The following is a 27,927-nucleotide window of genomic DNA, read 5'->3' as shown; positions in this document are numbered from 1 at the left end:
AAACAATTTCTTTTGATAGTTGTGTTTGATGACAGAGTAAATCATGACGTTTTGATGTCCTCTAGTGGTCACAGTGGAGAACTGCAAGGGTAGGTTTCAGTTCTTATCTTTGATCGTTTTAATGATGCCACACTAATACATAAATTATATAGAGAGAAATACACAAAAAGATAATATAGTAGGGTTAGTTATTCTTACATTAATGCTGTGTACTGAAGTGGGAAATGTGAACATTTTGGGATATTTTGCCATTTTTTACACTAAAAGTATTAGAAGCGTGAAGCACATGAATATGAAATAATTTATGAAAAAACAAAACAATTGAAAAGAAGGAGGTATAAAAAAGGAAGAACTCATATGTTAGAAAGTAAACCAACAGTCTAATTTTTGGCACATTTAAATAATTATATATCTAATTTAGAACTAAATGAAGTTTAATTTAGTGCCATTTAATTTAGCACTAGATTAAATATATTTTATTTATTTCAAATAGTATGTAATTGATTATGGAGTTAAATAATTATTTCATGATATTTATTTATTGAAATTTGCCACTCGTCACCCTCTATAGTATCGGAGTTTGGTTTATGCCAGAAAGTGTTGCCCAGCTAGATTGATGTTGCATGGAGTGCTACATTTGGCAGGCGGCGTGCCCTCTGCTCCCTCCACTAATAGGCTGTGGACAGGCCTGTGGATGCTAGCAGTTTCCAGATGCACATTTATTAGCAGAAGATTTAACCTCATACTCGTATTTCATGTAGGCTAACAGGTGTGATTTAAAATGTAAACTGAGTAAGAGGTTTTGCTAAAACTACCTAAAAGGTCAGAACATAAGAAATTGTACTTATTTATGGTGGGAGGAAAGTTTTCAGTTACTTTCCACCACTGTGCTGTTTACACTGTGGACAATATTTCCTCAGTGTTCCATTAAAATGTTAAGCATTGGTTTGATCTGAGTAGTAGCATATATATATATATTTATATATTGAATTCAATGAGAAAGTGTGTCCAAACTTTTGGTCTGTACTGTATATATATATATATATATATATATATATATATATATATATATATATTATATGTTAAATTGTTTAAAGGTGTGTAAAAAGTTTGGTTAAGGTCAATACTTCCTGGTTTCTTCCTGAATTATTTAGTTGTGAAGCTCAGTGAGAGGAAAAGCATGAAAATAACTCACATTGATGAAAAATGCAGCATCATACACAATCCCATAGGTGCCACCCAGACAAAAGAAAAATAGAGCTACCTCACATTGCAACATGAAAAAGTCAGTGTTCTAATAATGTACTTTATATGTTTATACAAAATAATTTCATTTTATTACAATACAAATATTCATTATATCCAAAAAAAGAACTCCTTCTACTAACAATATATTGTTTGGCTTGTATGAGCGTGATGCTTCAATGAGTAAACCTCAAAAAGAAATTGCTAAAACAACATGTTTCCTTGTTAGAACAAAAAAAAAAAAACCCCATTTCCTGTTCAGACAAATTATAGATATTCCAGTGTGTGTTTCATGGTACGCTGCTAGAAAACATAACCCACCTGAATGTGGTTCAGGTGGTGTAGTTGCAGCCTCCCTACAGTGTACTGATGAGAAATGCTGCCACCTCAATCGGATCAGACTCACTCTTCCTCTTGTGCCCCTCGATGTGTTTTAGGTTCACTCTCATGGTCTGCATGACTATTACAACACTTCAAACTGCTTAGAACCACCAGTCCAAGCAGGACACAAGTGGTTACAAGATGTCCTCATCAAATTTTGCAGGTTTTTTTGTTTTGTTTTGTACGTGTGTATCTTATGTTATGGTATACTAAGTCGTGGTATTTTATTCGCCTGCTGATCAACTTAGCCAAGAGCCTCCTGTAAACAAGTCTTAAAAGTTTTATTTCATTTAAAAATAAATGCCAATCAATAAACCTCAAACCCACTAAAGTGATTTTTCTGTGCGCTTTAGTACACTTGAGTATTTTTATGTAACTGTCAATAGAATGGAAGAGTGAGACCTCTCTCTGAGGAAAGCAGTGGAGCGGTCTCTTGTGTGTATTCACTCGCAGCAAACCTCTATCCTGCCATCCCTTTTGTCTCACGAAATCTTTATAGGTCTGTGGTCAAAGTTGACGAGCTGCTGCCATCAACCTCCAGATCTGAGCAGCAAGATGCAGCCAAGGACTGTAAATAGCCACATCTCTACTGGAAAAGAAGAGGAAAAAAGTAGGGATGTTTAATTGACTGGTGATCACAAGGTTTTAATCGAATCACTGGGTTATTACATTCAGAAACAAAGAAAAAAAAATGCCTACTTTTCTTTAACTTTAAAGGAAAGTTAGCTCAGACTATAAATAAATAGTTAAACCTAAATTAATTTTAAAAGTCTTTCCCAGCTGCTAAAATCCACATTATTTTTACAATCTACTTCTGATGGTTCAGACAGACTGAAGCAAAGAAAGCTTTTCTTTCTAAAATAATTGATCAACAAGATGAGTTCAATCCATGAGATGCAACTGAGTAAATTGTGCTTTGTTGTTATGTGCACCAAATTTTGACCTTACACTTTGAATATTGCAGCTGAAATAAGGAAGTAGGCTATTCAACAATGTTAACTTTAGAGACCTGTGCAAATTGTAGCTTCAGTTTTATTAGTTATTATTAACTGTAACTCATTTGCTTCCAGGTGATCACAAGGTTTTAATCGAATCACTGGGTTATTACATACAGAAACAAACAAAAAAAAGCATACTTTTCTTTAACTTTAAATGAAAGTTAGCTCAGACTATAAATAAATAGTTAAAGCTAAATTAATTTAAATTTTTTGACCAGAAAATCAACGGGTTTTATTTTTTTTAAACTGGCTGACTGTTTGTTGTAGCAGATTTAATCCTCCAGTAACCTGACTCATCAGCAACACAGATGCAAAATAATACTTAAAGGACGGTTGAAATGCAGAGCAGTATTTCAAGTGTCAAAAAGATCCAACAAGGATCCGGAGTGAGGATTCTGGTTGGTCAATAGCTTGTTAAAGAAAGTCGGAAACAAGGAAGATAATTTTCAGCGTAAACGAAGCACGGATCAGTTTGCTTATAAAAAATAAATATTTTGAAAGGAATAAACGGAAGCACGTGTTCTTTACGCTCCTGCACATTTGCTGCTCGGTTCGTCTGTACCGAACTGAAACCCAAATACGCAACGGTGACGGTCACATCTCCAAACGACCCGGCTGTCCAGTCAGAAAGCGGGAGGCAGCAGCTTGTTTGGGCCAACATGTAAACAGAGATTTATTCTATAAAAAAAGAGGAGCAATCAGAGATCTGACTGAATCTTTGGAAGCGGCAGGGATTTCACTCAGAGAACTGATTAAAAAAACAGCAGATCGTCGTTTCACCTGGTAACCGACTACGTGCTCTGAATGAAGAAGATGCGCTGAACTGGACGCCGTTGTCAAAGAAATAGATGTGATGTAAAATAATAACAGTAACGATGACAACCGCTGTCAACATCTGTCTCCAAACGTGCCGGAGCTGAAGGCGAAGCGGAGCTCTCTCTGCGAGGTGCGATGGAAGAAAAAATGCGGCGTTTTAGAGCTTCTTCTTCTTCTTCAGGTCATTTGAATCTCCAAAGCTCCTGAGTCAGGAATTTATCCTTCACATCTCCCCCCCTTTTTTTTTCCGTTTATAGACTTGTTGTCTTCTGCAGCGCAGTGAGGAGGATGGTGTTTGTCCTTCAAGTGATTGTCATGTCTTCGGCGTTTTTCAATCCCAGCTTCGCTTTCAGTTCCCACTTTGATACAGGTAGGAATCAAATAATAAATACGGGCGTTTATCACTCTGCCGATGCATGCGTCTTCCCAATTTCACGCACTGATGGATGTCATCTTAATATGTTGACTGAAGCGACATATTTGTTTTTTGGGGGGGAGGAGGGTTCAGCCACTGGTGTGACATTGCTGCCTCATCGTGATTATGAAGCACCTCAGTCCGCCTGCAAAATTGAGATGATTTCAGATACTCTTGTTTTACCTTCTGCCAGGCCTTCAAAGCTCGGTGACAAGAGGGTTAAAAGTTGTATCTGCACTGAATTTGCACACTCCCCACACAGTTGTGCAGTTGTGTACATGCGTTTCGTGCACAATGCATATGTTGTGCAGGACTGTGCATGCTAAATGACGTGGAGGGTTCAACTGTCTGAGGTGACTGCTCCTGGCGATGCCCAGAATGCAGCATTTAATCATCCCCCAGGATGTCAGGGTGATGGGATCTTTGGCAGACACGAGCTCAGGTGGTGCTGCAGTGCTTTGGGACTGCTGAGCAGGTAGACGAGCTCTGACACACAGGCTGCAAAGGGCTCAGGCTGGAATGACCGTGTGCACATGTAAACAGGGCGAAAGAGAGTCCTTGCACTGGCCGCAGTGTGCTGAGCATACAAATGACAGCGAGCTCAGCTGGCTCTCAAGTTTCAAGCTTTATCTATCTCTTATCCCCTTTAGTGCAATTATTCCTCTCTCTTTTACCCGCCTCTCCATTTTTCTGCCTTCTTTCTTTAGAAGTCACAAGGGCTCCAATTAAATCAAATCACCTGCTGAATTTTTGGTCAGTGTGCATACTGAGTGTCTTTGCAACAATAATTGTACAGAATAGATGCATATTTACATCAAAATCTAATCCTTTCTTTTTCATTTGGAAGCCTTTAATCAAAACAAATGGTGGGCTGTTGGTTTCCTGTTTAAAAGAGCAGGTTCTGGATGCTGAGCTGGCTGTCCCTGCCTGAGGAGAGTCCCATGTGAAACAGACCTACTGCAGAAGTGGTTCTTAATTGAATTATAGATAAAACAGCAGCTAACCATGACTCTCCTGGGCTGTTTTCAATTTAATTTTCCTTTTGTTGTCTTCCTGAATGAGTTCATAGGTCTGGAAAAATTCCAACCAGGATATGCAGCAATTTCTCTCACTCAGATAGAGGAAAATATTTACTAGGCTAGATATATTGAAGGAATGGGAGACCACAAATAAGATGGTGCATATTTCTTGCATATAAGAAAGTAATAATCTAGAAGAGCAGCACCTCAGTAGATCCTGAGGATGTGCGTAGTGTTTAGACTTAAAATCAATGTTGCTAAGGAGATTGAGGGGGTGTGCGCGAGAGGGCCGGCCCCTTCTGAGGGGAGGAAGAGGACAGAGAAACGCTCGGGTCCGTTAGAGAGCTTGGGCAGCAAAAGAAAGAAATATAGTTTTAGATGTTTCAAAGGAGACTTCTGAGATGCATTCATATAAACTGAAGGAGTTTGACCTAAAGTAGGACTGACAGATTTGCTAAAAAAAAAAAAAAAAAAAAAAAAAAAAGTAGACATATAAACATAACACAGGTGTTTACTCATTCCTCATCTCAACGGGAAAAATGCCCCGGCAGTGTAACAGTTTTGTTCAACTGTGTGTTTTGCACATTTTCACATAAATTTGTGGGTTGATTCGACTTCAAAAGCTCACATTCAGACGGGCGGCTTTTGAACTTTTGCGCCCCTCCAGCTAACCTCCACAGCTGCAGTTCTTCCCCGCGCCGCAGGCTGTGTGAGGACAGAGTGTGCTCTACCTCTGCACATTGCTTCTGGATTGTGGAAAACAACAGTGAGGATAGGTCCTCGTCACATTTCGGGGCATTATGTAAGCTGGCAGGGACAGGCACACCGCCATGGCGGTGTAGATTTGCTGACTTTGTCAGCATTCGCAGGATAGAAATTGGATTTGATGTCTGTGAAGTCTGCACCCTCTTTAGCTAGCACCTGGCTCACCATTACTTCAGCACCATGGAGAGCTCAGAAACATGTTGTGAAGAAGCTTATCTTAAAACCTAGCTCACACTGTGATGGATATTAACACAGATTGCTGTCAAGACAAAACGAACAGCAGAGTGACCTGTAAAAGAACTGTGTTACAGCAGTAAGCTGACAGTGGAGCACCTTGGGAGTCCATCTTTCAGCACTCCCTTATGATGCCTGGAGGTGGCAGTGGTGTCGTGTGGATTTTACATTGGAGCAGACAAGAAAATATCAAACACATGTTTCCTGTCAATCATTCGGTAGGCAAGGGAGACCTGTATGTGGGTTCGGCAATATGGAAACACCGCTGCAGGTTCTACCAAAGGTGTTAGCAACATCCCAAGAGAAAAGATCTTTAACATGGGAAGTTCCTCCCACTGACTTGGTCAGCAACAAGCCAGTGCATCCACCGCTGACTGTTTGATTATTCATCTATCCATGTGTAACACGAAGCACTTCGGTTGCATAAGCCTGCCTCTGGGGAGAACTGGGATAAGAATGAAGTGGATTTAGCCAGTGAGGGGAAACCTTCAATGTTTCCTCCCTGTGCTGTCTGTGTAATGATGTGGTGGCTGTTGGCTTCATTGGTGCTGCAGATGTTGGAGGCTCGCTGTTGATCTCCTAAGCAAGAAGATGAACACATGGTGTTTCACTTCTCAAGAACTGTATCATCTAGTGTTCCAAATGGTTTAAAAATTTGAGCATCTCCAAAAATAATTTTAAGATTTCTCACATCATGATGCCTGAATAGTTAGCGTGCTTGGATGTATTATTGATGAATCTTTGGAAGGTTTAACGATGAGAAGAAATTATTTCCGAAACACACAGTGGTTAGAAAAGCAGCAGACATTTGGACTTGTAGTATTGATTGGTAGGAGCGGGATCAGAACAGGGAGTCACATCCTAATGGCTTGCAGCTAATGAAAACCCACAATTTATTTCCTCAGAATATCACAGTACTATATTTGATTAATAAAAAACAAATTTTAATTTAGACACAACCGCCTACTGAAATGTAGACATAGGGTGGGGCAAAGTGGACTTAAAGTTTTAACAAAATATTTTGTGGTCTAATTGTGATAACAATAAAAGTGACGATACAAACTATTTATTGCTTCCTACTTTAGGTAACTGTGTGGTTGTGACTACATGACAAAGCAATCATAGCCCTAAAAGCACAAATATCGCTCATGAAAAACACACCCACTTGTAATATGCTTTTTTCGGACACCAGTTATATAAAGAAGTGTGACCTGTTATTAAACTGCACACACTAACAGCATGAAAACATATTTTCAAAATTATCGGCATTTATTGATACACTCATTGAACAAGAGAAAATAGTAAACAATCCCAGCAATACAGACAGTTCTGGGGGAGTTTTAAAACATCATAAATTGGAATTTGTCATGACAACAAATCAAAATGATTAGACATTTATCACAATAATTGATAAACAATACAATAAATGCCCACCCCTACATGGGCAGTACAGTATATGCACTCAGGCTCCGTTAGGATACATTTCTGGGTCAGTGCTGTGTAGAAAGGGGGGTATCCACATGTGGCGCTCCTGAAGTGCTCATGATTTCCAAGTTGCATTATTAGTGGCCTTGAGCTTGAAGTCAGCAGTCCTCATGATGGTATATAGGCCATAACATGGATATGACATAAGATTGTTGTCATAAAAACAATTTTTAATGCCCATTTATTACACAATATCATTTTCTAAGAAGAATTTGACTTTTCACTAGACACAAGCCATAATAATTAAAATGATCAGGAAAAAAAAAGACATTTTATCACTCCATATGTAATGAATCTATGCACACATATTAGCCATACTTGGCCTTTTTATGCAGCATGTGTATTTTTGCTTATCTTTTCAAAAATGTACACTCACGGGCTTTTATCTCCACATTTAAACACACACTGACTCTGTTTGTATCATGAGAGTCTCACCAAAATGTCGTCTTGAGTTCATCTCAAGTGCATATTTGCAGAAATGCTTCTGTCATCTGCAGACCAGTGTTTCTAATTTATGTTTATCCGCCTGGGGTATAAACAGAGTTCTGGAATGTCATTTCAGAGCCATGCTCTGTCAAATATGTGAGTGAATACTGATTATTTAGGCAAACTTTGTACCTCCGTGACTGTAAGACACGCCTTGTAGGTCCTCTACTTTAACGTGAAACACAAAGTGTAATTTTTAATAACACAGAAACACAGACTGAATCGTACTCTTACTTTGATTTGTGTGCTGTTGTACTTGTCTTGGGTTGTTGAAAATGATTCTGATTATCATGTGGTATTTGCTTTAATCAGCATAAAAGACAAACGCTCAAATTTAAATCTTCAATAGACATTATCTTCAGTTTAAGCTTAGTTAGTTTGAGTCAAAGCCTGGAAAGCAGATATATGTTTAGATCATTGACATTCAGGCACAAAAAGCATTACACCTCAATATTGATTACTTCTAAGCTAATAGCGCAACATGAACTGGCTAATTTATGATGATGTTAACTATTGTTTAAAACAGGAGATTAAATTAGATTTATGCCAAGCAATAATTCAATATGTGTTATCTTTTCATGAACTTTAAGTCTGAGCTAATCCTTCATTTACTGTTATTTAAAAGGGCTGTTTTCCATACTAACTGTATAAATATTAAGTAAGACTTGATATTCTTTAGGTAGATAGTTGATTTTCTTTTTGTATATTTGAGTGTTTTTCACCTGATTTAAGCAGATGGCTAAACAATGATGAAAGAAAGGTAACTTTTTGGAAATTTTATTTTATTTTTAGATAAATGCAACTGGCAACCTTTACTTCTTTTTAATCTCATCATTTAAATAATCATTTTCTACATTAGTTTTTGTTCGCATTTGGTTTTGATGTAAAATGGTACCAAAGCAGTCCTTTGGATATAAGGGTCTTAAGAGTTTTAAAGTGGCTTTTCTAGCCTACAAATTGCCATAAAAGTGCAGACTGCGTTAATATTCTTATCCCTTCTTTCCACCAGCATGCCCAGCCTGAACATGTACATGACAGTCCTGTGATGCTGGTAATCCTGAGCTCTCACTCCCAGTTAATGACAGTCATCATAGCTGTCTGCAGGCTAGGACATCCCTCTGCCATCTGCAGTCATCTACAAAGTGCCTGAGATTCGCAAAAGAGGAAGTGAGCTGGTGGAGAATACCATATCCTGCCATTAGTCATGTCATTCTGCTCCTCTTGGTCACTGAGTGCCCCATGAGTGTGATGTCTCTGAACATGTGTTTGTGCTTGCAGGCTTTGCTGTGACACAACGGTCCTATCATCCTTCTGCTTTCTCTGTTACACTTATGTCTTCCTAGGTCTCGTTACGTTTTTCTACATTTCTGGTCGTCTTTTTTTTTGTCTTCGTGCCTCAACTGCTCCACTCATCAAGTATTGTAGATGCTCTGAATGCAGCATTCCCACTATGTTTTCATCTCATTTCTACTGTAAGCTAACCACTTTTCCCAACATTTCTCTAACTTCACTATATCACGTATTTGTTTGCCCAGCTAAGGCAGATGGAGCAGCATGTTTGCCCCTGAAGCACTGTCCTAAATGTAAAAGCCTGCTTGGAGAGATGAAGAGAGCCTTTGCCTCTGCTAAGCTCTTTCTTAGTTTCTGGGTCTCTCTGACATTTATACAGCAGCATTTTACAATGTTCTTGCATTTGTGTTAACCCTTACCACAAATTTGCATGCATATCCTTGTAGTATTGAGCAAGTCTAGGAACTAGACCATTTGTGTGGGTGTAATGTATAATATAATTTGAGTTGGTTTGTGAGTTAAGATGTGCTGTGCATGTCTGAATTTGCATCCTGTTCACCAAACTCAATAGGCATTTGAAACAGCATTCCCATCTTCACCATTTTTCTTCGCCTGACTATTTCTCACAGCAGTTTGATTGCTATTGTGTGTGAACTGGCACGGTGCCCACTCTGCAGGTCCCTCCGTCAAAACCAAGAACAGCCTTGTGTGTCGATGCATTTATGTGTACACAGGAAGCATACAAAAGCAAAAGCAATTTAAAGGTATAAAAGAGGGCGTACGGTCAGGCCAACGCAGTACATCATTCTTTCTGTTTGGGCTTATGTTAGTATACACACATGCTCAGATCTCTACACTGGCTTTGATGTGACTGTGTTGGCGTGCGTGGGGAGCGTGTGCGTGTGCATGTGTGTATGTGAAGGTGTCCTAATCTCTTCTTTCTGCTCAGTGTAAAACTCCTAATCCTATGTAAAACTCATATTCAAAGTCCTCTTGTCCTCTTTGCTTAACGTTTGCATTTATTAGGAACATATTTGACTAATACATCACATATTTTAGGAGCAGACGAAGATCCACTGTTGAACTACTTTAGCTGCACAGAAATGCTTTATTCATAACAACATGAGTAGCTCATGCTTGAATAGATTATTATTATTTTTGTCCTGCTTTCATAACCTTATATATGCTATTTATGCATAAATATGATCAAAATGAAGCCATGCATTCTGCTATTTTTTGTTACCAATTCACATCCATGTGGTTGTTTTTTTTTTTACTCTCTCCTGTCAGTTCTTTAAAGAAGCAGCATTACACGATGAACATTTAGTATTTTCGCTAAGATTTATTATCTAGAATTTATTCCTGCTGATATTGGAAACTCCCTCCACAGCCTCATAAACTTGTTCCCATTTTGTTATGTAAAAACACAGGTTTGTACTTACATAGAACTTTATCAAGTCCAGAGGACCCCAAAGCACTTCACATAACATTGAGTCATTCACCCATTCACACACACATTCATATGCTACTGGATTATAGCCATAGCTTTCCTGGGGCAAACCGAAAAACGTGAGAGGGAATCGAACTGGCAATCCGCCAATTTTCCACTAGAAAATGAAATATATGCCCATTTATTTCTACAAAATAGCTCAACATCAGCCAGGGTGGATTGAGAATTCATGGGAGGATCAATATTCAAGTCTTACTACAGATTCCCCATTGGGTTTGAGTCTGGAATTGGACTGGGCCACTCTAACACATGAATAAGGTCACTGTCTTGATGGAAGTTTCCACCATGTTTTGGATGTTTTTTACCCTGCATTTAACTCAATCCATCTGCCTATAAGCTCTGACTGGCATCCCCCTCACTGCTGAAGATTATCACCCATCAATGCATGATGTTGGAACCACAGTTCAGCATAGCTGTTTTAGCGGACATGTAGTCGTAGTTTCCTCTCACACAAGCCAATATGTCAATATTGGTCTTCAGTCTGGTGATAATTTCTAACAGACCTCTGAAGACCTTCACAGAGCAGCTGTAGTTTTACTGAGAGCGACTTAAACACACAGGGAACCATTTACTGATTAAATAACTTCTGAAGGAATAATGTTTACAATGCATTTTATTCTGTGAGAGAGTAAACAAAGACGAGCAAGATTTTTTTGGAACCTCTTTTTGATTCATAATTGCAAACTACGATGTGCGCAAAATCCTGATGAAATGCATTAAAGTTTGTTGTTGTAGCATGACAAACACTGGGAAAGTTCAAAAGAAGTGTTCTTCTTTATTTTTTTTTATATCCTTTAGTGCTTTCTTTACCAAAGCCGGCAAGTTTAACCTTTCGTTATCCATCCGATTGCCCCACAGCCTTCCCCTAATTGTCAGCCTGAAATGTGGAGGTGGCAGGGTGACTCCATTGCTCCTGCCCTCCTCTCTGCCAGGACATTACTCATCTCTCTCCCCCCCAGTCCCGGAGACAGCATTTTAATAAAGCTGGAATGAACCTAGCTTTAAGTGCTTTATTTTCATTTCTCTGTGCAGCTGGTAATGTAACGTGCGCTTCTCCGATATTTATGGAGGAGCCAGGGTCATCACTCTGTTCACAAACCCCAAGAGAGAAGAAGAGGTGAGGGAGTGGGGAAGGGAGAGAGAAAGATGGATTCTTTAAATGTCACACTTATGAAAACGATTCCCCTACATTTCCCCTGCACAACCTGCACAGAGGTTTCCTATAGTGAATTAAGAGTCAATATCCTGTTCCATCTGTTGGAACTTTAACATGCAAAGCAGGCTGATGTATATTTCTGAGGGCATGTATGCCTAGCTTGCACCAGTAAGCATTTCATCAAGAGAATGTGATTAGGGTTCTTGCATACTGTCCCCATTTTCAGACTTTTCGTTCTGATATACAGAGAATCATAAAACAAATTCAGGTCTGCAACATTTTTCTTTCTGTAAGTGGGGAAGTTATAGGTTCTTAGGGTCTCAGAACCTTCAAACATTTGTTTATTTTATTGGTAAGAGGTAAAAAATGAGGTTAGAAGTTATTTTCTTGCTCCAACTATGCTAAAACCTATACCTAGGGCTAAGATTAAAAGATTTACAAGACTTACTTCTAAAGATATTTTGAAAACTCATGGAGGAAATTTTCTGTCACAAGTAGTGACACAAAAAAGATCATTGAGTAAATTTTTAGATCATTTTGAAAGGTTTTCATGTTTGTTATACGTCTTTCAAGTATACATAGTGGTGGAAGACATATGGCAATCGATAATAAATTCATATAATTCACTATTAGTTTTTAGCTTCTTGCACACTTTCTAATTATTCTTTTTCTTTCTGTCCTTTACAAAGTAACACTGTGAGCCTAACAAGCTGGCATTAGCAAGAATAACTTGTTGCCATACCTTCTTTTGAACTTCACAAAAAGCACTATCACCTGTTAGTAAAGGAGGGTCAATGTGTAACCCTCCTTTAGTTTGATTACTTTCCAAAAAGTCAACTGTCTTTCTTGTAAACATCAGATATGTGTAGAAGTTATTGGAAGTGTGCAATAAACAGGTAAGGGGAGGAGCAGCGTGGAATCGCTCTGCAACTCTGGTCCCTCAGGATTTTTTTTATTAAGAGGACTTTATACCTTAGGAGTGTTGAGAAGTTTTAACACTATAACTTTTTCAGCCTTGGTATATTTTGATTCGCACTATCACTTTGGAAAATATAAAAGCTCTTCAAAGAACGAGACATATTAAACACAGTGATAACTTTAAACATGCAATTAAAAGCATTGGAATCACTTACGAAATAAAACAAAAACAAGAACATCATTTATTAATCAGTTTGGTTAATTCTTATCTGTCCACTCATTGAGTTTTGTAATTACATTAATGTAATGTATCGTCAGTTTCATTTAACTCAATTTCTCCTTCATTTTCTCAAGTATAACATGACAACATGCCAGCATACATGCTAATACTGGAAACACCGAAAAAAGCTTTAGTTTGGGTTAGCTGCCAATTTCCACGAATGTCAATTATCTTACAATCTGCATTTGAACCTTTCTTTCATTGACGGATTCAGTCTCACTGAAGAGGTGTAAAAGTTAATGTTAAATTAAATCAGGGTTGACAACATTTCACAGTAGATAACTTCTTCAAGCCAATACCTTCTTTGTGGAAATGTAATCAGCAGAGGAGAAATAGAACAATGTCTTATGTCTGTCATGCTTAAGTCTATTTTTCGATGGTAATGTATTAGCTGTGGCTCTTACAGGCCACATCGACCAACTTTAACAGCCAGTTACAGAAATGACAACATCCTTATGTATATTATATGTTGTGTCCTTGAGTACTCACTGCCTCCCCCATGTACAGCATGCTTTATTGTAGCTTCTACACCAGCTGCACCATACACACCCTCTTTATTCCCTCTACCATCCATTAATAAATGTATAGATTCAGTGTTTTACTATCAACAGACAAAATTGTGTCTGTGAACTTGAAATAAATTACACAAATTGTTGAAGCTTCAACGATAGTTGTGCTGAAAGTGCTTGTCTAAGATTAGGAACCTTTTTTTTCTTTTCCATCAAGCTGCTCGGTTAAGTAAAGAATGGAAGGCAACCTCTTTGCATCATGCCATCTCATTACATACTCTCACTTTGTGGAAGGGTTTGCATTGGGTCTAAAAAGAATACTGCTGGCTCTAGTTTTATTTTTCCATCTTACAGGCACTCGCACTTGCGGAAAAACCTAATCTGTGTCAAGCTGCCACTGCAACCAGAGTGAAACAAGAGGGAACGAAAACAAGCAAAATGTTAACTTTCTTTTAGTGGCGATGAAAGAAAGATGAGAGGGAGGGGACGGGGTGGCTTCAACAGTTTATCGCACTGTTAAAGCCAATCAATTTCCTGGCCATCAGTATGTTACCATGGTGATAGGTTATCTGATCATTGCCCACATGTGCAACACTTTCAGGAGCAAGATTTCAGGTAGGAGCATGTTTGTGTCTGTCAGCATTCAGTTTTTGTGTATGCCAGTCTCACACATAACAGGCTTTGTGGCAGTGACCTTTGGGTCAGGCTCGGGTTGAAGCTGTGCTGATTGGGCTGTGGGAGCTGTCAGGTCTGGAACAGTGTGTTCCCTGCAGCCAAATGGGCCAGGACCACAGGGGTCTCACCCACCGAGCTGTAAACAACCCACTCACATGCCTCACAGACTATTGTCGCCGTGGTACATGGTGGAGATCTGGGCTTGTTTTCTTTCTGTCTCTGCATGTGTTTGGTTTTCACACATAAAAAATGTGATCTGCAGTGCCTTGCAAAAGTTTTCAAGTTTATTTGTGTAGCACATTTCAGCAGCAAGGCAGTTCAAAGTGTTTCACATCATAACAAGCTTAATATATTACTTGAGATTTTGTGTGTGGGACCAACACAACATATTCCATAAAGGTTTAAGGAAGAATGCTATGCATTTGTATTCAGCCCACACTGAATCAGTGCTGCACAGTACCACCATCTTTTGCTGCAGTCTCAGGTCCAATGTTTTTTGCACATACCTCCACTAGTTTTATACATCTAGATTCTAAAATTCTTCTGTGCATATATTTTGACCTGTTATAGTTCTGACTGTACTTTTAGGTTCATTGCCTTGCTGGTGGACCTCCTGCCCCAGTCTCAAGTATTTTGCAGCCTTAGCAAGTTTTCTTTAAAGAATTTTCCTCTGTTTAGTTTTATTCACCTTCTGAATAACTTCAACCAGATCCTATGTCCCAGCTAAAGAGAAGCATTTCCACAGCATGATGCTCCCACCACCATGTTTTGTTCAGGATGATGTTAAGTTTTCAACTAATCTTTTCCTCTTGTCTCTTTATTTTTGCTGTGGTATTTACGGGATTTCAAAACTTAAAAAAAAAAGAGTTTTTATGAATTTCTTTCAATGATGGCTTTTTTGTGTAACTCTTACATAAAGGTCAAAATCATGCTTAAAATATAGTTCTTACCTGATCCCATCAGTTTAAGTGAAGGACCATGTCTTTGTAGGCTTGGAGTTCTTTCATTATCTTTCTATTTTCACATGATGAACTACAAACATGAAATACTGCCTCTGAGATGCCCAACCTGACGATGCGTTTTCAACATAACAAAATAAGGAAAAAGGTCAGCAAGTATAAAAATGTTGCAATGTGCTGTAGTGAGTAGTCTCCTCTTTGCTTTTTTTACTCTGTTGTCATGTTTCTAACTGAAATGGAGTTTGTCTGTGTGCTGTAAATTCAGACATCTGGCCTCACAGTCTGGCTGAATGACAATCCGACACACATGTGTTTCACATGTCTTAGATAGTTGGAAATTATATATGGTAAAGACTGTGAAGCAATGGAAAGGATTAAAGACGCACAATAGGCTGACTGTGAATGGGAGATTCTTAAAAAATACAGTCTGTTCAAACACAAGTGTTCTTTAACAACTTTATGTGGATTGTAGTGAAAAGTCGCCTTATATTAGATTTCCGTTTATTGCTGCGAGGAAAATGAAAACCGGAATGCAAAAGCTACATCCATCACACTGAAGCAAAAATGAACTACTCTTTTATTAAATATTAGGTTTCAATTGAATTTATGGGTTACTTTAATATTTTTCTCTCTCTACATGGCTCAGACTGCAGTGACTGTCATAAGAACAAGAACCTGAATAGATATTAATGACGAGTGATTATTCTTTTATCAAGCTGGTACATTTCATCTCTGCTTATCCAAATCAGCTTTATCTCTACTTAGCTTTTAATTTCCTGCGTGGATTTTCTGTTTTGCCATCTGATCTCCAGATGCTTCGAACCCATTAACACTTGCATGTCTCTCCAATGTTGCAGAAGGGGCGCCGCTGAGCGAGCTGTCCTGGCCCTCGTCTCTGGCAGTTGTTGCCATCTCTTTCTCCGGCCTCTTCACGTTTGTCTTCCTCATGTTGGCTTGCCTCTGCTGCAAGAAGGGAGACATTGGCTTTAAGGTGAGCTCTCTGCTGCCCCCAGCTGGAAGCATGGATATAAAATTATGCCTTTTTTCTTTTGCTTGTTTTCACAAATTTAATGAAAAGCATGTGAAAAGGTTTAAGTAAAGTGATAATTAATGTGTTCAATAAATTTAGAACAGAAGATACACACAATGGAAAAAGAAAGAGAGAGAAACAGTTGAATTTTAAAGAGATTTAAGAGAAGAATTAATTATTGATTTGCAGCATTCAGAAACAGCCAACCTTCTAAATCTTTTACAACGCTTCCTTCTTTCAGTGTAAGCGATGTAAGCAGTCCCTCACACACACACACACACGCACACACACACACACGCACACACACACACACGCACACGCACACACACACACACACACACACCCTCCACACGCCGCCATCCCAGACTGCCATACATTGTTTCTGTTACCTTTGACAGCCAGCATGAGCGACTCACACTGTGTCAAACATGTTCACCAAACTAAGCAGTAGATCAGGCCTAGTAGTAATTTACACTGTTAAATTCAGAAAAGTCTCCAGAGCAGAATCTCTCAACATGCTGCATGTACGAAGAATTTTAAACGTCCCCTTTAATGTGCTGCTCCAACAGAGAATTAGCATTTAGATATCTTTTAATTTTGTCAAGTCCATTTCCTCATGCATTTTAATGCAGCTTAGAGTGGATAACTTACATTCACAACCCTAGCAGCAGCGTCTTAGTTTAAGATTGCTAACACAAATCAGCTTGCAGTCTGAAATACAGGATTAAAAATTTTCATCGGGGAGAAGACAGATGTCTCAGCTGACTTTTTCATGGAATGCTGTGTGCAACAGCAAAATTGTTTTTCAGCACAATATACATAACTATGTAGCTGTTTCTATTGGTGCCCAACTGTAATTCAAAAACAGGGCAGCCAATTAAGTAGAACTTCTGCATTTTGAAGGCAAAATGCTTAGCCTTCATTTTGTTCCCAGCCCCTGAAAAAATAATAAGATATAATTTCTCTGTTTCATGTGGCTGTTCCTCTCCAAATGTGATCCTGTATTCTAACACCTCTTGAAAGAACATTGATGTTTTTTTCTATTAATATGGTCCCAGTGTATTTATGAATACATTGCTCCTCCAGACCTTAGAGAGCTAAGACACTGTTGCCTTATGCAGAAGATCACAAGTTCAAACCTCACAGAACACTTATTTTGGCACTTTGTTGCTGCCTTGGCAATATGCCAATTTATTATGCCTATTTCATGAAATTACAGCTGGATAAAGTTTGAAAGCACCCTCTAGAATACTGTCTGTGTTTGTGGTGAGGAGTTTGACATGTAAGAAAAACTTAAATGCTTAAATCTTAAACATAACGGAAGTTTTATCAGAGGTAATCATTGTAGTGACGTTATATACAATAAAAATACATTAAATATTATTTTACTGTAACCTGATTCACAATTTACTTTTTTAAACTAAACTGAGTTTCTAATCCAGAACTTTGAATAATCCATGAATCTCTATTTTCCTGAGTCATTAACATGAGGGGGATCATTCAAAAAAGTTGGTCAGCAATTGTAGAAGGTTTCCATTGCTATATTACCAATAAAAAAATTTCTACTGTCTATTGACAATGCAATGGACATATTTTAAAAAACAATTGCTAAAATATAATTTTTACTTCTTTAAAATTGTTATATCTTTTGAGAGACATGTGGTTCACTTCACATTAGAAGCAAGCTTCTTGATTGAATAAAAATATGTTTTTAGTCCAGATGTCCCACTACTGTCAATCCTATAGGGGTCAGCTGTACAGGACAGGTTGTTTCGCTTGCTAAAATGGCGCTTTTGATTCTTCCAGTTTTATTATCTTCCAGTCTTTAAAGCGAACATTTGGCCACCAAAACATTTGTTTGTGACTCAGTGTTTTTCTCATGGACACCTCAGGAGAAATGAGTCAAAGCTTTAAACCACATTTACTACAAACAGACCTACTGGTGAGAATAAAATGCATCAAATTAGAAGCAGAAATTAAAAAGAAATACTCCAATAGCTCCAACACTTCATCTTCTTTTCTCCAAAGCTTATTGGTAAGGTGTGCTTTCTTGTGGGACCGCACTTTGGTAAAAGCTTCATTATTCTTCTCCATCGCTGTGTTCCTACTGGAGCGTGCAGTGTGTGGCTGGGTATTAAGTGCTTTCTAAACTGAAGGCTCTCCTGGGATCTATGCACTGCTGACTCACAGCCAGGTGCTCGCTTTCACACTTCACTCAGAGGAGAGTGGCAGATGGTCGTCTTGAATGAGAAGCGCACCTACACACATTCCCGTGCGCGCACGTTTAGCCACTCAAACACACGCCGAGCTGTCCAGATATTCCATCGTAGTCCAACTAGCTCTTATCCAGATTTCCCTTTTACTTTCGCTGCTTATCTTTAAATCTGCTGTTGCTTCAAGTTTTACTTTATGATTGCACATAGCTAACCACAGACAAAATGGATGACTTCACATACTTGAATACAGCCCTGCAGCTTGAGTTCGAAAACCAATCCCCTTCTAAATTAAATATACTAACAATATGTGCTGTAATTTTGCAGGGATGATGTGGTTAGGTATTTTGGGACATCAAGAGTGACTCTGACTCTGAGAGAAAATGTTAAAGATAAATTCTCCACTCAGCTAAATGGTGCTAGCTCCAGGTCCTGATAAAATTAAAGTACTTATCAACACTGTTTTAAAATCATTTCACAGTAAAACAGGAGGAATCAGGATAGTATTTCTAAATCATTTAATTCTAGAAGCATTTGGATGATTAATTCCTTTGATTGATTTACTTAAGATATGACGCATTGATTGCAATTAAATATGTTTGAATAAATAAACCCCTTTGAGCTGTCATTTGTGGTTGTCATTTATATCTTAATAAATACAAATGAAAAGTCTGTTAGTTACTATCGCTGGATGATCATTGCAGGTTTTCTTTAAGAGTGCAACTTATTGAGGCAGAGATCCATTAGGACTATGTGGCACGATGAGCTGATATTTAAATTTGATTCTTTTTTATTAACACCCGGACATGATGCAGTCAATTCAGTTCTGAATATTAAACTGAACTGAAACAGTGCTTTCATCATGCATTTTTACCTTATAGAAATTATTAATAATAATGTCTGTGACATTTCGCCTTTCTTTTCAAAGCCTGCAGCTATTCTTTTTTCCTTTTGTTTCTATGCCTTTGTTGCAAATACCACCGGCTTTCAGCAAATGGTAAATATTTCACACTAGCTATCTGTATGCACTTAGCAGTGGTCTTTGAGAATTGGATGCATTTTGGACTTACAATTGTTGTATCTTGCATAAATTTGCATAAATACGGATATGTTCTGCCTCTAAATTGATCAATACCACCTCATTTAAACTTAGAAAAACTTCATCAGCATGTAGAGATGCTGTTTACTTGACAGCATATTTTGTGAAGCAATGGGATAACTTTGTAATTTACACAGACAAAATTGCAAGATTTTTTTTTGTGTGTGTGAAAAACAGCTGAAAGTCCTGCTGTGAATCAGCTTGTTAGTGTACCTTGAGAAATTTCTGCTTGAAGCTGCACCAAGAATTTAGTGTCTGCTGATACCCTCACCTTGGGCACCACAAAGCTGCACATTTCCAAATGTAAGTGAGGTTCAACTGGGTTATTTGTTCAAATAAAGCAAGATTTATCAGACCAAAAATATATTTAATCTTGATAATGTGGTTCCTTTAACAAAGCTGCTACCTAATGAGACACATAATGCATTCTTAGTAAAATCAAAAGTGGCTGAAATGACAAAAAACATATTTAGTAAATTATAAAGAAAAAGTATAGTTCCATCTCTCTAATAGGACTTTGAAGAAGAAAAACATTAGCATCTACCAGAGCTGTAAACAAAACTGGAATATAAACAAACGGTGTAGATGTATTTCTTCTAAAGGGCTCTCCTTTCTAAGTGTGAAGCATATGACAAAAGCCTGAGTTCATCTGTGCAGTGGGACATAATATCGAACAGTGAAGCTGACATAGCAAATAAGAACCCTATGGTTTGAGAAAGATTATGATGGGATTGCTGCACAACGTTTAGCGAACAAGGACACTGCAGTGGACTGAGCGGCAGGAAGATTGGTTGTAGAAATAAATCAGACAAAGAGCAAAGAGAAATAGGTGGGATATGGGGCAAGATAGCCTCGCAGCTTTTCAACGTTACTGCTGCATATGTGTGTGTGTGTTGAGAGTGGAGGGGAGATGTGCAGTAGGGAACAAGCCATTTTTCTACGATGGCTATATATAGATCACACTCTCTTTACCTTCTCCTAATGTAGAGTAGACAGTTAACCTTTTCTTTTTAAAGGTTAGTCGTACTTTATGTAATGCACAGTAAAAGATTTAACTGCAGTCTTGGTTTGGCATGATGTCATAATCAGGGTCTTGTAAAAGTATTCACACTGCCTTAACTTTTGTCATGTTACAACCACAAAACTCAATTCATTTCAGTGGGATTTTATGAGAAAAACAAAAACAAATGTAGCATGAAATTGCAAAGTAGAAGAACATTTTGATCTTCTCTTTTTTTCCCAAAGAAAAATCTGAAACATGTGGTGTGCATCTTAATTCCTTTTACTCCAACACCACCGAATAAAATCCAGACCAATTGCTTTCAAAAGTCACAGAGTTTATTCAAACATAGTGTTAATTACAGTCCAGTCAATAAAAAACAATCTTTATTTACCCCTAAAGAGGAAATTAAAATATATAATTTTCAAAATATATCACATTTTGAAAATTCAAGCATTATCTGTTTATAGAGTTTTGGGTTTCCAGGCTTAAGATGGCAGTCAAATTTACTGCTCCTTCACTAAATAAAATATATGCTTTATTGTTTATGCTTTATAACATATTGCACAGGTTTTGATCTTCTCAACAAGCGTTCACATTTAATCTATCATTACTTGACTACACTGCACCTTTACTTTAGTAAATATCAGTAAACCACTTTGATATTTAGTTTTGCACTGTGAAGGTCTTATGTAAGGCAGCCCACAGTATTAGCAATGAAGAAGCCAAGTTCCCTGGATCTGTCCATGACTCACATATTCTACATTTTTCATGAGTCCACATTGAGTGCTATCGATATTTATCAATGAAATCTTGAAAATCCTTTAAGAAACACATCAAGATAGTTGATAAAATATTGTCCAGTATATTTGTCATTGAACTTCTCTTCTAATGAATTTAAAGAAAGTCTTTGTTTATACAGTTTGACATTTTTATATACAGTTGCATTAGTATGTGAGCTTCTTAATGCGCACCACAATCTACATGACTAATGTATAAGGGTAGGTGAATGTGCCTCAGTGTATTTTAATGCCTAGACAGTTGAGCTATTGTCTCCCACTCGCTAGTTGGGAGCAGATGACTAATCCCAGTGTCTGTCCTCGCAACAGGAATTTGAAAACACAGAGGGAGAAGAGTACCAGGCAGACCTCTCCGCTCTGGCCTCGCCTTCCTCCCAGAACGGGCCTGAGGTTTACATCCTTCCCCTCACTGAGGTCTCCCTGCCTGTCTCCAAGCAGCCAGGCAGATCAAGTAAGAAACTACACCGTCACAACATTTCTTTTTCTAAATGTGATTACCACATATTAGCTAAGGCTTTTTGACCTTAATTACTAATGGAGGAGGTCATTTCCTCTCAACAGAACATCCTTATACATACAGTTGAAACTTGACATTTATATACAGTACATAAATATATAAGTCCCATACATTTTCTGCTTCAAGTCAGTTAGTATCACCAACTTCAATTTGCTAAATGCCAGAATAATGAGAGAAATATATTTTTTCAGAAAATATATCTACATATTTAGTAGATCCAAGGTTTTGATTCAAACTCAGTACCAACTTACTGAAAAACAAGCCCATGACCCTAAGCATATGGACAGATGAGTTACAAAGTGGCTTAGGAACAACCAGGCCAGTACTTTGGAGTGGCTAGCCAAAAGCCTGATCTCAGTTCAATAGAAAATGTGAAGGCAGAGGTGGAAAGATTGAGTAAGGCTGTAATGTACTTTACCACCTTACTCAGCCACACCAGTGCTGTCAGAAGAAACAGGCCGAAATTCGAAGTTTGAGGAAGGATACTCATAGAATTTGTCTCAAGTCAAACTGTTGAAAAAGCCATTCTACCATTGTTCAATCTTTAATGTTAGAACGTGAACTCTTTATTGCATTTTCCATATGTGATTATTATTGTTAGAAATGTGCACCTGATTAAACTATCAATATATGCAATCATCTGCTGGTGTAAGTGATTCTACTTTATCTTTTTTTTTGCGTAATGTAATGACATCGTTTTATCTGGGGGTTTTTTCCCATTTCATCTGTTTATATTTCGTCAGGTCATCCTGTCTCAAGTTAAAATGTGCATGTTCATTTCTGTGTCAGCATGTGGCACGTCCTCGATTTGTCTCGCCCCTGCATGACTCACCGGCTGTCTGCGCTGCGCTGGGCTCTGTTAGAAAGGAAGGTTGTAGCTGCTGCTCTTCGGCATCCCAGGATGAGAGCACGAGGAGTGATTGGACAAGGCAGCCTCGGGCTCGCAGCCAATCCACGGCCTTGCCTCTGTCCCTCGTAGCGACGGCTGTGTGATTGGTGCAGGTGTTGCAGGGCGAGGAATGAACAAATGGTGAAAGGAGAGATTGTGAAAGAAAGATTGTTTTAGCCTCAGAATTAGGAGAAGAAGGTGATCATGTAAACACAGTGAAACTTAATGCTGCTTCTAGATTCTTGGAGGGTTAATACAAAAGGAAATGTATATGATTTATAGGTATTTCAAGTGATTCAGACAAATCTATACACATAAAGTGAATGATTCTAGTTTAGTTAGCCACACATAATTAGTAAAACCATATTAGCAGTGTCTAAGGTATTATTCACCACAGTTATAACAACATGTGCAATAAATTGATAACTGCTGTAATTACTATTAAAAAATGCTTGTTGAACAATTTGTACAAAAAATATGAATGCTGCTTGCTGCAAAGATCAATTATAAGTCAGAATGGATACACAGCTCAGTGTTTCGCATTGATCTGACATCCCTGGTTTCCAATTTGTTGCTTTTATCTTTTATTCAAGAGATCAAATTATGCCTTTCGACAGATGCTTCAAAGTGTGCGTGTGAGCTTGTTTCATTCCACCATCCCACAGTTCTTACAAGGCTCGATTGTACCATCTTCATTGGGAATGCAATGAGCAGGACACAAATGCACAATCAGCGTCATGCTATCCAAGTTAGGAATAATACAGCATTTTAATTATTTTGTTCTTCAACTCTTTCATGAAGGAGTGATTCATCAGTAAGCTGAGGTGGTTGTAAAGTGAGATGTCAAGTCTGTTATGGCTGTGACAACCTCCATCCAGCGTTGTAGCATAGAATGGGCCTTGTATATGTGTATGTGTGTGTGTGTGTGTGTGTCTGCCTGGTGGACTAGGTACCAGGAGACACAGCGTGAGCGTATGAGTGAGCGTACTGAACAATAGCACTGCTTTAAGCCGGCTGACCAGTGGGAGAGCGCAAGGCTGGGCTAAAACGTCCGCGGAACGCACCAGTGGAGGACTGGCATTGTAGGGTGAATACAGTGAGGGGTCTGTGACAGAATGAAGAGAGACAGGGAAAGGTTGGTGGCATGCACCAGGGCCTAAGAGCAGGGGTAGAGGGCGGGGGTCTGAGATAGGGGTGGTGAATGTGTATGACAGAGATCTTTTTTTTGCATTGGACAGAGCAGTGTTTGTTTCATCTTCCGTTGAGGAATGCTGCTGTCCTTGGTGACAGGGGGGCATTATGTGGACTTTATGTCATTACTGGATGACTTGAAGCTGCACACAGAGCTTCTGCGTCAAACGGCATACAACCAACATGTGTGACGGTCACACCGGGCTCGATGCATATCCAGAAAATCTGCGTGCTGGGAGAAAGGAACCATCGGTAGATTGGTTTAGAGGTTCTTCTTTTTCCGTGATGTTTACAGTAGATTCAGCATAGCGCTGTGTCAGAATCAAGGATTTCAGTATTTGCTCAACAGCTGGAAAGCCCTAGAGGGGGACAGTGTGCATGTTTGTGTGTACGTCCCAGTTGGAGGATGAGCACGCTACAGATGGAGCGAGGCAGAGTGGTGAGCTTGTTCAGCTGTTGGAGGGCCCGGCGGGTTAAATCCTGCCGAGGCTGTCTCACACACACTGAGACTGTTGGGCTCTCTTTCACATACACTCAAAGGGGGCTGAGATGCCTGCGGCAGGAGCCGCGGCCTTGGGCTCTTGGTTCTCACACTCTGAACCGGCGCACAATTTCAGTTGGGGTCATGGACTCAGACCCCATCACGGTACTGAGAGTGGCTGGCCACTCCGTCTTGCTGTCATTATCATCTCGACACTCACCATGGACATCTCTGTTTCCTGAACCATGAGAATTCAAGGAGGTAATTCATTTCACCGGAAATGTAAATGTGCAAAATTGTGCTTCCTGTGTAGCGATTTTACCCAAGATGCTGGATGTTGAGTCTATTTTGTGCAGATAAACTTTTAGTGAATGCTTTACATCGTTATAAAAATTTTTTAAGACAGGTTTTTTCTTATCACATCAAATCAACCAGTAGAGTACACAGTTCTGTCCAGTCTAATAGTAGTTTTGTGTGTTGTTTGTTATTCCTTTTCAGTACAGCTGTTGAAATCTTCTGACATTGGCCGCCATAGTCTGCTGTATCTGAAAGAGATTGGACATGGCTGGTTTGGAAAGGTAATTTGTTTCTCTTTTTTTATTTTAACAAAGTTTTCTAATAGAGCCTAGATATACTGATTCATCTGCCTGATTATAATTAATTGCTATGACTTATTATCTGTACTATTCTTACTACATTTGATGTTTTTACTCTCTGGAATGTGAGGTTAAATGGTATGAAACTCTGAAGGCCAAGGAAAATCTTTGGCACGTCTGTCAGGTTGTTCGTTCTGTGGGAGAAAGAAGAAACTCGCAGTTACAGTGGATTTCTTGCAGTTTAAAACGTTACTGCAGCTCTTGAATTTCTCCTCACACCATTCCCTCTTCCAGCTTTAAACTTTGCAGCTTTATATTGATGTTGTTTCTACTTAATGTCCCCACTGCTAGTCTGTTTCTGAAAAAAAAAAAATGCTTGACTGTTCTGTTCTTTCTTTCCATAATCCCACAGGTTTTGTTGGGGGAGGTCACTGCAGGCATCAGCACCACCCAGGTGGTGGTGAAGGAGCTGAAGGCCAGTGCAAGCGTCCAGGACCAAATCCAATTCCTAGAAGAGGCCCAGTCATATCGGTCAGTGCCATGAAAAGTAACAAACTTCAGTTTAATGTTATTTATTCTTAGAATGGGTGCTATTTAAGTGTTTGTTGTTGTGCCAGAACCCTTCAGCATCCTGCACTCCTGCAATGCCTGGCGCAGTGTTCAGAGGTCACTCCCTATCTACTGGTCATGGAGTTTTGTCCTCTGGTATGAAAACAATTTAGTGTAAAATGTTGTTTGCTCCCTTATAAATACCTCCCTATTTTTATTCTTGGCCCTGCATCACTTGTAATCATGCACAGACTGGACACTTAAAACCCTCATTTCCTTTCTTCCTCCTCTCAGGGAGATCTTAAGAATTACCTCGGCAGTTGTCTGGCTACTGACTCCGAGACTCCAGACGCCTTGATCCTGCAGAGAATGGCCTGTGACATTGCTTCAGGACTCCTCCACCTACATAAATACAACTTTATCCACAGGTGCATAACAATGGTCTCAGTCTCTTAACAATTAAACCTGCTTTTACTGCACTAAATGAGCAACATCAAATCAAAGGCTTTGTGTGCCCCCTATTGGTCTCTTCCTGCAACAACATCCTGGTGCTGCCTGAGTACTTGACACAAACTCCAGCATCAGTGATTTTGTTGCTGGGGGTGAACCTCTTTTCGTTGCCATGACTGCCATGCTGAAAAACTCAACATGTAAAAGAGGTGAGATTAGACTGAATGTTTCATTCCTTGTACAACCAGGTTTAAAAAACAAAACAAAGGAACAGTAGATTTCTGCAAAAGATGTTTATCAACACTTGATGCAAGTTCATCTCTGTATTTCTTTGGCACAACAGTGACCTGGCCCTGCGAAACTGCCTTCTTACATCAGAAATGTCTGTGAAGATTGGAGACTACGGGCTGTCTCATAGCCGATATAAGGTCAGCTCTATAATCAAATATACATTTTTCTTTTTACTTTTTACCCCCTTTCCATTGATAAACCCCATGCTCTATGTTTGCTCATGCAGGATGACTATTTCATAACCCAAGATCAGATTTGGGTGCCTCTGCGCTGGATCGCACCAGAACTCATAGATGAAGTCCACGGAAACCTGCTGGTTGTTGATCAAACCAAAAGCAGCAACATATGGTGGGAATTTTGAAGGAAGGTTGTAAAATTCCGTCACAGATGTAGCTGTATTAAGGCTATGCAACATCCTTAGATATTCTTTTCTTCTAATATTGTTTTATTTATTGTCAGAACTGTTTTCATTTACAATGCTTTGAAAATGTATTTGCAACCTTAAAAATTTATTCTGGGTTTGCTTATTTGCCTCAAAATGCTTAAGTTTATCAAACTTAAACATCAAATGTAAACTGGATACATTCAAAAGCTTTACTGCTAAAGAATCTCGAAATGTCATTATTGAAAATATACATTTTCCCATCTACTAGAAAATCTTGAAAAATAATCCTGAGCCAGCACTCTGACTTCAATATTAAGTACTCTCAGGTTTAAATCAGGGCAATAAAACGTGCCATGCCATTCTTCCTTGGAATCACTTAAGATAAAAAAATAACCTCAAATTTTGTATTTTTTTGATAGCTCCCTTCATAAAAAATAAATCTTCATCTGTAAGTGTGATTTAAAAAAGCAATAACTGATTATCTCTACAACTAAGAACATACTTTTTGTGGCACTGTGTTGCTATCGATTTTGTCCTTGTTTGTAATATTTTTTTTTTTTCCATTTTGTAGCATCAAGCATCTTGACTTCCATTTCCTCCATTCCTCCAGGTCTTTGGGTGTGACTTTATGGGAGCTGTATGAGCTGGGAAACCAGCCGTACAGACATTACTCTGACAGACAGGTGTTGACATATGCTGTGAAGGAGCAGCAGCTCAAGCTACCGAAACCTCAGCTGCAGTTCCCCTTGGATGACCGCTGGTGAGGCATGCTTCCATGTTTACCCACTTAGGGGAAGTACAACGTTGATCCCTAGACATGTTAGGACTTTAGATATTCAACATCACCAGGCTTTAGGCCTGACTGGGCAATTGTTTCATTAACAGCCGATGTTTTGTTGCATCCGAGCATTGCAGTTATAGTTCTCATTGCAAGTGAGAGCAACTTCTTAATAGTCTTCCTATTCTTTATGACCCTCCTGACATAAAGCAGAGTTAAATCACCTCATCCATCTTTACCTGCAAGACAGCTGATCATTGTTTATGCCTATTAATTTTTTACTGTTGTTGTTCAATGAGAAAGACATTTGGCACTACGCTACACTGACACACAAAGAGAATATTTCAACTGAGTCAGCAGCCATACTACACCCTCCTTATATACCCTGCGAGTTATTGGCTGTAAATAAATGCCAGGTGTAGCTGCAAAGTGCTGACCTCTGAGGTTCTCTTTAAATTGCTTAGCTGTTTATCTAGGATCAATTCTTTAACTTCTCCTCCTTATCCAGAATACCATT

General features: G+C 38.8%; 1 protein-coding gene across 4 annotated transcripts in view; it reads left to right on the top strand.

Moving 5' to 3' along the window:
* Positions 1-3,178: 3,178 nt before the first annotated feature.
* LOC102226057 (serine/threonine-protein kinase LMTK1-like) overlaps positions 3,179-27,927 on the top strand; it is a 30,715-nt gene continuing 5,966 nt past the window's right edge. Inside the window, exons 1-11 of one of the 4 annotated variants that reach the window (XM_005801464.3) lie at positions 3,180-3,570; positions 3,698-3,810; positions 15,999-16,132; positions 21,593-21,734; positions 24,860-24,939; positions 25,370-25,488; positions 25,575-25,662; positions 25,801-25,934; positions 26,300-26,384; positions 26,474-26,595; positions 27,243-27,392. In XM_005801464.3, coding sequence (XP_005801521.1) covers positions 3,729-3,810; positions 15,999-16,132; positions 21,593-21,734; positions 24,860-24,939; positions 25,370-25,488; positions 25,575-25,662; positions 25,801-25,934; positions 26,300-26,384; positions 26,474-26,595; positions 27,243-27,392 — 1,136 coding nt within the window. In that variant the 5' untranslated portion in view covers positions 3,180-3,570; positions 3,698-3,728. Of the gene's footprint in view, positions 3,811-15,998; positions 16,133-21,592; positions 21,735-23,921; positions 24,623-24,859; positions 24,940-25,369; positions 25,489-25,574; positions 25,663-25,800; positions 25,935-26,299; positions 26,385-26,473; positions 26,596-27,242; positions 27,393-27,927 lie in introns of those variants that run through there. The other 3 variants (XM_023348989.1, XM_023348988.1, XM_023348990.1) reach the window with 3 other exon arrangements.

The sequence above is a fragment of the Xiphophorus maculatus genome, chromosome 16, assembly GCF_002775205.1.
Source record: "Xiphophorus maculatus strain JP 163 A chromosome 16, X_maculatus-5.0-male, whole genome shotgun sequence".
Taxonomy (NCBI): domain Eukaryota; kingdom Metazoa; phylum Chordata; class Actinopteri; order Cyprinodontiformes; family Poeciliidae; genus Xiphophorus; species Xiphophorus maculatus.
Note: the sequence above shows the minus strand (reverse complement) of the source record. Positions and strands in the feature narration are given on the sequence as shown.